The 13,945-nt window shown below is 44.0% G+C and overlaps 1 protein-coding gene across 13 annotated transcripts in view; it reads left to right on the top strand.

The window, feature by feature from the left end:
• The window catches only part of caskin1 (CASK interacting protein 1), a 196,790-nt gene extending 183,510 nt beyond the window's left edge, over positions 1 to 13,280 (top strand). For 8 of the 13 annotated variants that reach the window (XM_074654973.1, XM_074654966.1, XM_074654965.1 and 5 more), the window contains 8 exons: positions 1,804 to 1,905; positions 2,041 to 2,179; positions 4,141 to 4,284; positions 4,456 to 5,696; positions 6,926 to 7,231; positions 7,996 to 8,575; positions 10,375 to 10,885; positions 12,806 to 13,280. In XM_074654973.1, the coding sequence (XP_074511074.1) occupies positions 1,804 to 1,905; positions 2,041 to 2,179; positions 4,141 to 4,284; positions 4,456 to 5,696; positions 6,926 to 7,231; positions 7,996 to 8,575; positions 10,375 to 10,885; positions 12,806 to 12,902 (3,120 nt within the window). In that variant the 3' untranslated portion in view covers positions 12,903 to 13,280. The remainder of the gene's footprint in view (positions 1 to 1,803; positions 1,906 to 2,040; positions 2,180 to 4,140; positions 4,285 to 4,455; positions 5,697 to 6,925; positions 7,232 to 7,995; positions 8,576 to 10,374; positions 10,886 to 12,805) is intronic. The other 5 variants (XM_074654964.1, XM_074654972.1, XM_074654971.1 and 2 more) reach the window with 2 other exon arrangements.
• Positions 13,281 to 13,945: the final 665 nt, after the last annotated feature.

Genomic DNA, 13,945 nt, shown 5'->3' with positions numbered 1-13,945 from the left:
TGAAACAGGAAGTTGTTGTAACTTCACTGTACATAGTCCGATCTATTCTTGTTTTGTTTTTGACTTAGGTATTTGTTAAATGTTCAAAATAAATAAATAATTAATTAAAAATAACATGAAACAAAATGTCCACTCATATTTTTCAACATGAATCCCAATTAGCATATGAGCTTATGAAAATAATGTGCAAAATAAGCATATTGTTTGTTAGTATGAATGGCCGAACAGCTCTTATCATGGCTGAGATACTTCCGGGTCATTTCACGCCATAAGGGACCTTCCTTAGCAAAAAGGACTTTTTGACTGCAGCCATAGACTTCACCTTGGACTGGTCACTGTCAGATTTTTCCCACAATTCACTTTTCTAAAGGAAGATGATGTCATCAGGGTTATCTCGGGTTGGGCTTGAGACTTTTTAACAGCAAGCCTGTGTTACGAACTTGGGGTGTGGAGTTTGAAAGATGTGGACTTTTACTAGACAGGGAGTGTCCAATGAAAAAGGCTATTTAGTTGCATTATGGGAAATGTAGGATCCATTGTTTTTCTAGCATCTAGGGACCAAAAGTTAGGATATCTTGGCCTCTGCTGCTTTGATTTGGACTATTCTTATTTAAACCTGTCTCTTGTGAGTCCCCCAACTCAATTGAAAAGCTATTCTAAATTGCTGTAGTACCACTTTTAACTACATATTTAGAAGAGTAAATATACATATGTTCACATTGTTATATTGCATTAGCCTAGTAATACTGCTTTATTTAGCTGCATCATGTTCAAATGGCACCAAGCAAGTTATTTTTGTTTGTTAAATAAATTAAATTAAATTAAATTAAATAAAAAAAACATTCTCTATCAGTCAGAATTCTGTTAAAATTACAAACTGGAGCCAAAAAAAAGGGAAAATTAAATTGAAAGAATCAGTGATTAAAAATGAGCTCAATATATCCACACAACCTGACCCTCCCATCACCTTCCACATTGCTACTGCCTGTTCTGAGGAATAGACCGATGCTCTCTCCCACGCTCACCTACATACAAATCATTTATAGCATACCTAAAGTACAGTATTTGTATATATACGTATACTCCGGGGCTGTGCATGCTGAATGGTTCAGAGCTGAGCTGACAAAAGGGTTTTGTTATCAGAGATGTGTCGTAGTATTCGGGCCTATTCTACTCTATGTTTGGGTTGCAGCTGCATATAATTTATGAGTTATGCAACCAAGTGTGTGGGGTGAATGTTCATGTATGTTTGTAAAAGTGTGTTCCTGTGTGTCCACCACCATTAACACTGAAATAAACAGAACACAAGAGAAAACAGACAATGACAGGATGATGCACTGTGTTTCCTCTCATTAATTACAGTTCACAATAAATCTGCACACCACAATTTTGAATACACTTAGTTTGTATTCAAGTATGAGCTTGTTTACTTGGCACAGAAATAATTAGTATAAAGTGCTGAATTTAAAGGATGTCATGGAGAATCGAGCTGATTCTTTCTTGTAGATGCTTCCTTTTCACTGCAGACATTTGCTTTTACTTTCCTCTCTTTTCTTATGATTTTGAGACATTTACATTTCTGCTCTATTCTCAACTGGCAGAAGCTTTCATCAGATGTCACACTGTCACTTGTGTCTTTGTGTTGCAAGTTTTCCTCTGTGTGTGTGTGTGTGTGTGTGTGTGTGTGTGTGTGTGAGAGAAAGAGGGAGAGAGAGAGAGAGAGAGAGACTGCTGGAGTCTAAGGGAGATTTGAATTCACTTTGTGGAGGAAAAGCCTGAACATGTTGGTTTGTGTGTGTGTAGGATCTGACAGCTATTGGAATAACTAAACCAGGTCACAGAAAGAAGATGACATCTGAGATTAACAAACTAGGTGTCACTGAGTGGCTGCCTGAGCAGAAACCTGTGAGTACAATTCAACACACACACCAACACTATGGTTTAGTTACCAGTTAGATGCTACACCTGATTTCAAAGGCAAGCTACCAGCTGTAGTGTCAGCCAGCCTGGTGAGCTGTCACATTTCTGGTGTTCCTATAGGCCAGTCTAGGAGAGTGGCTGTCTGCGATTGGTCTAAACCAGTACCACCAGGTGTTGGTGCAGAACGGTTACGAGAATATCGAGTTCATCACTGACATCACCTGGGAGGACCTGCAGGAAATAGGCATCATCAAACTGGGTAAGACTTACAGATATTCAATACATTTGTTTTGACCTCAGAACATATGACCACCATCATGGTCCCAGTGTCTCCCAATGTCTGCCAACAAGATCCAGCACCATGGACAGCAGTTTATGCAAGGTTTTTGCAAGCTTATTGAGCCCAGGGTTGGATCTGTGGCAAGCATGTATATGTGCTGAATTTTATAAGGAGACAGCTAACATGTAACACATTAACAGATGTGTATTAAGAATTGATAAGATGTGTTAAATGACTTAGTAGCAAAAATGTTGAAATGCTCCTTTAATGATGTTACTGACTACGTCCAGCCAACAGCTCTCAGTTAAGGTTAAGCTGTCTGTGGAGCAAGCCAGTTTTTTGACAGGTGTGCCAAGTTGAGTACACAGTGAAGCTTTGAACTTGATTTTTTGTTGTGAGTAAACCTTTTAAATGGAGTTACTTCCTCTCTGAACATTCATTTTGCTTCAAGCTTATTGCCAATACTCAGACTGTAACTGTCTGGTAATCCACATTAACACTACTGATAGAAGATGAATGTGTTGAAGATAATCCTAGTGTGGCATAGACATGTTGTATGTGGAGCCCCGAAACGGACCAAATGTAGTAAAAGGTTATCAGACAAGTCAAAAATAGAACTGAATAAAGGTTTATACATTTCTTTCAACCTGCAGTTGGTAAAAAAAGCTAACTGCTAAACTACATATAATCATTTATCTATTTCCTATTTTCCCCATGCAACACTTCCATTGTGGTCCTCGTAGACAAGATAGATATGCAGGATAAACAGGAAGGCAATCGAGGCGCTCCAAGTGGCAACAAGGAAGGAAACATTAAAAAGCCTTTATTATAGTGGCTAATCCATTAAAAAAGCCAACATGTTTCAACCACTGTAGGTCTTCATCAGGGCATTTAAATACCTATAGTGGTCGAAACTAGGGCTATCAATCCATTCAAATATTTAATTGCGATTAATCGCATGATTGTCCATAATTAATGGCAATTAATCGCAAATTAATCGCACATTTTTTTTTCTGTTTAAAATGAACCTTAAAGGGAGATTAGTCAAGTATTTAATCCTCTTATCAACATGGAAGTGGACAAATATGCTGCTTTATGCTGTTATATGTATATATATATATATATTATTGTAAATCAATTAACAACACAAAACAATGACAGATATTGTCCAGAAACCCTCAGAGGTACTGCATTTAGCATAAAACAATATGCTCCAATCATAACATGGCAAACTGCAGCCCAACAGGCAACAACAGCTGTCAGTGTGTCAGTGTGCTGACTTGACTATGACTTGCCCCAAACTGCATGTGATTATCATAAAGTGGGCATGTCTGTAAAGGGGAGACTCGTGGGTACCCATAGAACCTATTTTAAATTCACTGATCTGGAGGTCAGAGGTCAAGGGACCCCTTTGAACATGGACATGACAGTTTTTCCTCACCAACATTTAGTGTAACTTTGGAGCGTTATTTTACCTCCTTCATAACCAGCTAGTATGACATGGTTGGTAGCGATGGATTCATCAGATTTTATAGTTTACTATGATCCAGTATCTTCTTGCTCTAGCTTTAAAACTGAGCCGATACAACCTCCAAAATATTGAGTTATTATCGTGTTAACGCAAATGTTTATCCTGATTTGAAACACCTGATTTTGTTCTACAGTTGAGTACACAGAGCAACCAGTCTTCTCTCTCTCCTCAAATATATATATGCACTTAAAGATGATCATGTTCTGAAGAAAGACGCATTGTGTCTGTGAACTTTCAAGAAGTGTTAGCTAGTTAGGTACATATATATACATATACATACATATATAATGATAATAATGTAATAGAAATAATAATAGAAAAAATATGATTTAGTTTGATAAACACAAAAACATATTTAAAGTAAAATTTTACAAACAAGAACTGTAATTCCAGTCTTTCAATGTTTTAGGCCACCAGAAGAAGCTGATGCTGGCGGTGAAGCGACTGGCTGAAATGCAGCGCAGTTCAGATGGGCGGGGCTCCCTCAGAAAGAAGCCCCCGCCAATCACACAGCAGCAGGACGTCATGTCAATGGACAGCCCACCTCCAGATGGTGAGCTAACAGATGATAGTCTGATAATGATAATGAGGGTGTGCATGCCTTATCTAATCAGATCTCTCAGCATGTCTGTAACAATACAGTCATGACCTCCTGTACTATTAAGATTCATATTCATATTAATCCAATTCATTAATTTGAAGGCCCTACTTCTCTTTTTCTCAGAGGTCATGTCTCCAAAGATGAGCACTTTCCAGGACAGCGAGTTGAGCACCGAGCTACAGAGTGCCATGACGCAGCCGGGTCAGGAGGTCAAAGCTCAGCGAACACGCAGCAAAGACCATGATGAGGTGATGACAGGAGGAGGAGGAGGAGGAGGAGGAGGAGGAGGAGGAGGTGGTGGTGCTGGGCCACCTAAGAAGGAGGCGCGGACTATGAGGCAGCAGAGCAGCCAGGGAAGCACCTCCTCTCACAGAGGCAGTGTCTCCTCTCAAGGCAAACACCGTCACTCCCACTCCCATTCCCAGCCTGCGCCTCCCTACACGCCCCCTCACACCCCTACCAAGACTAGAAACTCATCTTCCTCCTCCGCCTCCTCCGTCCAGAGCACAGCTTCCCCGCAGGCCAAACACAAGCCGTCCCCCCAGTTCATTCAGGGGGAGAGACCTCAGTCGCCGCGCTCCCAGCCCCCTCAGTCTCCAACCCAACGTGGGCCTCCGTGTAACCAGCTTCCGCCCCAGCAACAACAGCAGCCTCAAGTCCAGCCGCAGCACCAGGCGAACCCTCAGCACCCTCAGCACCCTCAGCACCATCCACAGGCGCAGGTGATGGAGGTTAGGGAGAACCAACAACAACAGGTCCCACTCCTCTGCCTCCCACCAGAGGCTGAGCTGGCTGAGGGAGAAGGAGAGGAGTCGCTCCAGAAGAAACGCGCCCACAGCCTCAACCGACACGCCGTCTCAGATGGTGAGTGTGACGAGAGGGCAGGAGGAGGTGGAGGGCGAGAGGGAGGAGGAGAGGGAGAAGCAGAGGTGTCGGGAGGTCAGGGCTCTGCCGTCGTCAGAGGGGATGGAGTTAAATACGCCACAGTGACCCATCGCGTCAGCCGCAGCCACTCTGTACGCAACCAGGACAAGAGCGCCAACCGCAACCAGACGCTTGCTTTGCGTCAGAAGAAGAAAGGCCCACCCCCACCGCCGCCCAAACGCTCCAGCTCGGCCATCTCCACCTCCAACTCCAACCTGACAGAAGCCAACGCACAGCCCTCCACGCTCACCACCACGGGGGGGATGCTGGACGTGCCTTACCACCAACAGCGCCGGGCCAGCGACCTGGGGGTGTCTGTGGAGACAGTTGCTGTGGAGACAAGCAGCGTGGGCAGTGTGAGGAGCATCGCCGCCATGTTGGAAATGTCTTCCATAGGAGGTGGAGCCAAAGGCATGGCACTACAGAAGAACTTCCTGCAGGTATTGTAGAAAACACTTCTCGTGCAGTGCCCGTTCAAAACATGCCTGTTCAGAAGAGGCCCAATGCCTGGCCTGTGTATTGCTGTTTGCAGCTTTCTCGAAAACAGCTCATACAAACAACTTCACACTTGACACTGTGCTTCCTTGGGTCCTGAGCAATACACCTGCCATGACATAGTTGCATCACACAGCCAAGTCGTGGCTGCTCGCGGTTAGAAACAATCGGTGAAATACACTTAGCAGAGGTCATTTCCAAATAGGTCTATTAGCGCTTGCTTTGATATAATCACCTCGGCTATAAAGTGGATTTAATTAGCGGAGGTATTTTGCTGGCGGTAATGTTATTAGTGTTATAAGTTAGTATCACTGCGCTTTCTTGGGTGCTGAGCAATACACCTGCCATGACATAGTTGCGTCACACAGCCAAGTTGCGGCGACTCACAGTCAGAAACACCGGTGAAATACACTATGGTTTGCGGGAAAAAACACACCCAGGTTGAGGTTACTCGCAGACAGAAACATCGGTGAAATACACTTAGCAGAGGTAATTTCCAAATAGGCGTATTAGTCGCTTGCTTTGACATAACCACCTCGGCTATAAAGTAGAGCATGGATTTAATTAGCGGAGGTATTTTGCTGGCGGTACCGTTGTTATAAGTTAGTATCGAGTCTGACACCAGGGAAATACAGTCTCACTCACGGGGGGAAAAACACACCCGCATCTTACTCATGGTTAACTCGCGGTCACACCGGTAAAATACACTGTGGTTCAGTTCTGCATCCAGTTGGCTATCCGCTTGTGTTGACTCCAGGGAAGTGGAGAAGAGTCTGGTTGTAATGTTAGTAGCCTATATCCAGCAGTGACCTGCAATTAGCCACGGTCTATCACTGACATGATGGACTGCCTGCAGAGCCCTGATGCCCCACGCCTGCTTCTGCCCAGAGCGCTGGTTGCTTGTTTATTCAAAGTTTATCAATATTGAACTTGTTGCATGTCCAAATTGCACAAAATTCGACAAAGCACTCCCCTGCGTCCCCATCATTACTCCCGCCAAGTGTGAAATAGATCGGATGATCGGTTCTCGAGATAGACACACAGACAGACAGACAGAATTTCCTTAAGTTATAGTTAGATATATATATACATCTGGTTCTCTAAAATGCAAAATATACACATTTATTTATGTAGTTAATGATCAACCAATTGTTGTTGGTGGTGTGTTTACCAGGTGGGGAAAACACGTGATGCCATTGGACTGGATGGTGAAGTGGTGAACCGACGGCGGACCATCAGTGGCCCAGTCACTGAGCTAGTGGCGGCTGCCAGGCGTGAACAACCAACTCCCTCTCCTTTCCCCTCTCCCTCTGTCCAGCCTGATACCTCCCCTCCCCCGGTAAATTCCTCCTCCCCCAACCCTCCGTCCTCCCCCCACCCCAGCTCCGGAGGCAGTGGCAGTTCATCAGAGAACCTGCCATTTGCAGATGAGGGAAGCCTGACCATCCGCCGCCAGGGTCGAGGAGAAGGAGAAGGACAGGTAGCTATCTAGCTATATATATATGTTATCTATCTATCTATCTATCTATCTATCTATCTATCTATCTATATATATATATGTTTATCTATCTATCTATCTATCTATCTATATATATGTTTATCCATCTGTCTGTCTGTCTGTCTGTCTATCTATCTATCTGTCTATCTATTATCTATCTATTATCTATCTATCTGTCTGTCTGTCTGTCTGTCTATCTATCTATATATATATATATGTTATCTATCTATCTATCTATCTATCTATCTATTATCTATCTATCTATCTACCTGTCTGTCTGTCTGTCTATCTATCTATCTATCTATCTATATATATATATATGTTATCTATCTATCTATCTATCTATCTATCTATCTATCTATCTATCTATCTGTCTATCTATTTATCTATCTGTCTATCTATCTATCTATCTATCTATCTATCTATCTATCTATCTGTCTATCTATTTATCTATCTATCTATCTATCTATCTATCTATCTATCTATTATCTATCTATATATCTATCTATCTATCTATTGTCTATCTATCTATTATCTATCTGTCTATCTATCTATCTGTCTATCTGTCTATCTATCTATCTATGTAATGTAATGTAATGTAATGTATTATAGATATATGTATTATAGATCCAAAGTGCAGCTTCTGTGTTCTGTCAGCTTTATCTGTGTCCATTGATCTTTGTCAATGTTTCCGACTGTTTGTGCGATAATGACCTTTTGTCACGAATGTATGAATTTTCCGTTAGTGTGTATTTTGTGTTTGTCTGCAGGGTGACGGCGAGGGTCCCCAGGGAGACGGGGGTTACACGCAGGAGGACATCTCCAGGGTCGAGGCCACCACGACCTTAAAGCGACGGCCCCGCAGCTCTAAGCCCCACCCCAACGGCTCCGACTTCACCCTCCAGGAGTCGTCCACCGTCAAACGGCGGCCCAAGAGCCGCGACAAGGAGCCCGAGGGGTACGCAGACCTGGCCGCTAATGGAGAGCCTGTGGGGGCCGGGCAGCTGAACACCACGCAGCCGGTACCCTACCAGAACGGCACGGCCACGGTGAAACGCCGCCCGATGTCTGATACCGGAGTGACAGAGCAGCCCCAACCGCAACCTCAACCTCAGCCACAAGTGACTGCTGCGCTCCGCAGGGACAGTCTGGACCAAGGAGTTCCAGTTGCCAATGAAGGAGGTCCCGTGAGAAAACCAAAGCCTCCAGTCTCCCCGAAGCCTGTTGTGGCACAGATAAAGAGACAGGGAGGACCACAGACACCCCCACAGCCTGTCTCCAACAAGAGAGTCCCCCTGCCTGGCCCTGGGACGCCTGGAAGCCCAGGTACTCACAGTGGATGATTGTATACTTTTTGTCAGATGGGGTGAGGATGGGGGTAGATGTCTTCACCGATCCAAACATTTGTTCTGGGACACGGACCCATGTAGAACCGGGAACCGATCAGCAACGTCACAGCTGATTGCTATTAACAAGTTAACGTTAATTTAAGTTGTCAAAACCTAATGTACCCAATGTACCTAATGTAACGTTAGTAGTCTCCTCCGCTGTGCCAAGAAAGTTGGTAAAATCCATCTAGGTGTCGAAGTGACAGACGACAAATACAACTCATTTAGAATCAGCTCTGCAGTTTGGTTGCATCTAGCATCATAAAGATAACTTTGACTGTTTGCGCTTTGGAAGTGAAAGTGTTGTTTTTGAAAGGCTAAATGGCAACAAATATGGACTGAAGCAGAACATTTCATTCGATAAAAACTAGGGCTGTCAATCGATTCAAATATTTAATCACGATTAATAGCAAATTAATCGCACATTTTTTATCTGCACAAATGTACCTTAAAGGGAGATTTGTCCATTATTTAATACTCTTATCCACATGAGAGCCCAACAGGCAACAACAGCTGTCAGTGTGTCAGTGTGCTGACTTGACTAGGACTTGCTCCAAACTGCATGTGATTATCATAAAGTGGGCATGTCTGTAAAGGGGAGACTTGTGGGTACCCATAGAACCCATTTACATTCACTGATCTGGAGGTCAGAGGTCAAGGGACCCCTTTGAATGGATTCATCAGGTTTTTCTAGTTTCATATAGTATCTTCACTTTAGCTTTAAAACTGAGCCCAATATGGCCTAAAAATCATAAGTTGCATTAATGTGTTAAGTAAATTAGAGGCAATAAAACAAATTTGCGTTACACGCTATTATCACATTAACTTTGTTTGCCCTAATAAAAACATTTAGAATTTGGGAAATTACATCTTTATTTTTTCAATAAATGTTGACTTGTGGACTGAAGACTGAGCGCTGCACCACTCGCTGTGTGTGTGTGTGTGTGTTTGTGTGTTTGAAAGAGAGGAGGGATTAGAAGGTGGAAGGTAATCTTTCTGTAAGTTATTAATAATACTAATTTAAATATCAATATTATGAATCAAGCTTCGAAGCTCCGAACTATTCTGCGCAGCCCTAATTTCTTTTGATTACTGTCAGCTGAGCACGTTGTCTCTCCAAAGCATCGTCTGTCAAACATCGGTCCACTCTGTAAACCTGCAGACTGACTGAATGAACACTGGTATTGTATATGGTATATTGTGTATGGTATATTGTGTATGGTATATTGTGTATGGTATATTGTGTATGGTATATTGTATATGGTATATTGTGTATGGTATATTGTATATGGTATATTGTGTATGGTATATTGTGTATGGTATATTGTGTATGGTATATTGTATATGGTATATTGTGTATGGTATATTGTGTATGGTATATTGTGTATGGTATATTGTGTATGGTATATTGTGTATGGTATATTGTGTATGGTATATTGTATATGGTATATTGTGTATGGTATATTGTATATGGTATATTGTGTATGGTATATTGTATATGGTATATTGCACATGGTATATTGTATATGATATATTGGTTGAGCCGGTTTGTTTACTGTTCTGCCGTGAAAAAGATTCCGACGCACACTTCCACCCACTTTGAGAAACCCTGTTGTAGTGTCACACTGTCACAGCCGAGAGGACTGAACTACAGCTGGAGAAGAGTTCATATTTCAGGATGCAGATAACAGTCAGTGATCCAACCTGTCTCTTTTTTCTCTCTCTCCATGTCTGTAGTGGAAGGAAAGAAGGTCCCTCCACCTGTCTCGCCTAAACCGGCACCCCCACCTACGGCACCCAAACCGGCTAAGCTCATCCACTCCATGACCAGCCCCCCCTCCCCGAGCCCAGCCCCAACCCCTGGCCCGGTCAAGCAGCACCCCGCGGTGGCCCGACAGACCAGCTCACCCCCCTGCTTCCCCCCTTCCAACATCCCTAGCCCGCCAAACGCCAAGCCGCTGAGCCCATCTCCCCAGAGCCCCCACACCCCCCAGACCCCTACTACACCACAGACGCCCCAGACTCCCGCCACTCCCAGCCCAACCCCGCCACCTGTCAAGCCCCCTCGCTCCTCCATCGGGGGGGTGTCGGTGGACAGCGGGATGGCGGGAGGCGGGGTCACGGCGCCGGCCGCTACTACGCCGGACTTCGCCATGGATTCATTGGTGCATCAGAAGCTGGAAGAGACAAGTGCGTCGCTGGCTGCGGCTTTGCAGGCCGTGGAGGATAAGATACTGCGGCAGGAGGAGTAAGGAACACACACACACACACACACACACACACACACACACACAGTCTTATACTCGCAGGAACAGACTCACTTCAGAAACATACATTCTAATCACTTTGGTCATCATCAGGTCAAAATGTGTAACTAATACTTTATGACTGAATATCTGCAGAACGAACTAACTTTCTCTCAGCATCCATATGATACTGACTAGTTCTACACTGACTAGTTCTACACTGACTAGTTCTACACTGACTAGTTCTACACTGCAATAAATGTTGTTTCTTTATTTTCATGTCTGCTACATGACACAACTATGTCCTGGTTCATACTACATGACTTTCCACTCGCCAACAGTTTGTGGAGCTCCCCAACAAAAGCCCCAGATCAGAGGCAAACCCGACGAACATCATGCTGTACTGAAGAACACTTGAAACTAGTGATTGAGATTATAGACTCATGTTTACAATGTTTCAAAAATCAAGAGAGAAGTAAGCTCATTTTCTCATAGATTTCTATACAATCAGACTTCTATAGAACCAGAGGAGTCGCCCCCTGCTGGCTGGTAGAGAGAATGCACGTTAAGACACTTCCGCATTGGCTTCACTTCTCAGAAGCGAAGATAGCCTGCTGGGGTTGAGGGGAAACCTGGCCGAGGGGTCGCCTGTAACAATAGGAACTTTACTGTTTGTGTTGCATTTGCAACATGAACCAAATTTGTTGTTGCACCTAGAGGAAACAGGCTACTTTGTGAACATGTGTGCCAAAGACAAAATCAACAAGCATAAGGAAAGTTCAGCGGATTGCTTGAACAAAACAATCCTGTCTCGCACATGCTATTACGTCACATTTTACGGTATTACGTCACTTCTCGCTTGTGTTTTCGTGACTAAACGTAGTTACGAGACCTCATCGGGGATTCCTCCTGGTGAAAGATCTGGTAGATCTGTTGCCGGTCAGTCATGTAGTGTGAAAACCACAACGACTTCAAGACTCCTAATTACAAGACAGCAGGTTGTGTAGTGCGAACAGTACAGCGATCGGACGACTTTGAAAGTCCTGTAGTGTGAACTAGGCTTAAAGCTGAAGTAGGTGAGGATGGAGAAAATATGTTTTAAAAAAGTTATTTTTATAAAACTATATCGCTATATCCTGACAGTAGTGCATGAGACAGGTAATCTGAAAAAGATCATGTGCCTCTGTGTCCTCCGGTGCTCCTAATGGCATCTGTAAGATTTCAAAGACTGGAGGAAAACAACCAATCAGAGCTGATCTGGAGTCTGCTGTCTCTGATCAGCTGTCAATCACTCACCAACTCTGATCAAACAGTCAAACTAGGCAGCGCTGATCAAATATGAATCAAGATGCTGTTACTGTAATGCCTATTTCTCTCCTCACATGTTCTCAGAATCATCTTGTAGTGTACTGTTTAGCTGTAAAATGAGGAAGTGAGTGTCCCGGCAGCCAGGTTGAGATCTGTTGAGCAAATACCAAGCACCGCCCACCAGCTGGAGCACACTCTCTCATTTTACAGCTAAACAGTACACTACAAGATGATTCTGACAACATCTGAGGAGAGAAATAGGCATTAACGTAACAGAATATTGATTCATATTCCGTTGAATGAACGGCCAATAGGAACGCTCTCTCTCTGAAATGACCTGTGATTGGCCAAAGTCTCCCGTCACAGGCTTGATGTTCTAAAGCCTGAAAACAGAGACATGAGGAGGAGCAGAAGTCTAGTTATCTGTATTCTTGATGCCAAAAATATACTTAAGTTTTAAGGGGAGGTGGGGTTTAGCAAATGGTCTTTAAATTTAGATTTGAAGTTCCCCATCCGTTGGTATAATGTGTGTGTGTGTGTGTGTGTGTGTGTGTGTGTGTGTGTGTGTGTGTGTGTGTGTGTGTGTGTGTGTGTGTGTGTGTACACGCATTTAGCTCTGTGGATGAGCAGAAGACCACGGTTAGCATCCTCGACGACATCGGCAGCATGTTCGATGACCTGGCCGACCAGCTGGACGCTATGTTGGAGTAACCATAGAAACCAGTCAGCGTGTCTCCACGGCAACGCTTGCATCAGGAGTGACTCAGATGGCACAACCGGCAATATGCCTCTCTCTCTCTCTCTTTCTCCCTCTCTTCATCCTTCTCTCTCTCGTTGTGCTCGTCCCCTTCCCTCTCACTCTTCCTGTCGTCCATCCATCGCTGCTCTGGAAATCCTCTTTTCTCCTCCTCCTCCTCTTCCTCTCATCTCCTGTCGCTGACGATGAAAACGGTGATGGAGCAGCGGCACAGGCCCGGACAGACATGTGGCAGAGAGAGTGTAAGAATGAAGAATGGATAAAGAGAGAGACACTAAAAGAGAGAAAAAAGGACCAGAAACAACTGAATCGGAGAGAAAAAAAAAATAAATCACAAGCTGGAGAGATGAAGAAATGAAACAAAATGGAGGTGACTGCAATCACAACGTGGGTCTTTTCAGAACTCCACATGGACTCTTGAAGCTACAACGGCGAACAAATAAACTAAACTAATACTGATTGAAAAACCAACTGTGTGATGAATCATAGTATGGTATGTGTACATTCTAAGCATGGAGAGTTTGTATCTACTGAAGAAGTCCTGCATTAGCACAGTAATATATAATATAGCGATAAATATGGCGCTCTAGCTCTTTGGTTTGATGTCTTGGTTCTGTGTGGAATGGTGACCTCTGGTGTTGTGACCATGTAAAGGACTTGGTGGAAAGATTTTTATCTGTGACCAAAACGAGACTATTCAGCTCCTGAGGTGTGTGTGTGCGTGCGTGAGTGAGTGACAGATGTATGCATGTGAGCTTGTGGATTGTCGAAATTTCAGGATCAAATTCAGTTTCCTGTCCTGGCTGCATTCATACACTCTGCTGCATCTTCATAATCCCCCCCATAGACACACACACCCACAGGAGAAGCACAACGAGCCACGCAGCCAGCAGGAACACACACGGGAGCCCAAATGCACAATATGAACTCAATACGAGAGACGGGGGTGGGGGGGGGCGGGGGAGGGGGGGAAGGCTACAGCAGCTATCTGAAAGCA

This window comes from Sebastes fasciatus, chromosome 13, assembly GCF_043250625.1.
Source record: "Sebastes fasciatus isolate fSebFas1 chromosome 13, fSebFas1.pri, whole genome shotgun sequence".
NCBI lineage: Eukaryota > Metazoa > Chordata > Actinopteri > Perciformes > Sebastidae > Sebastes > Sebastes fasciatus.
This window is presented reverse-complemented; position numbering and strand designations above follow the sequence as displayed.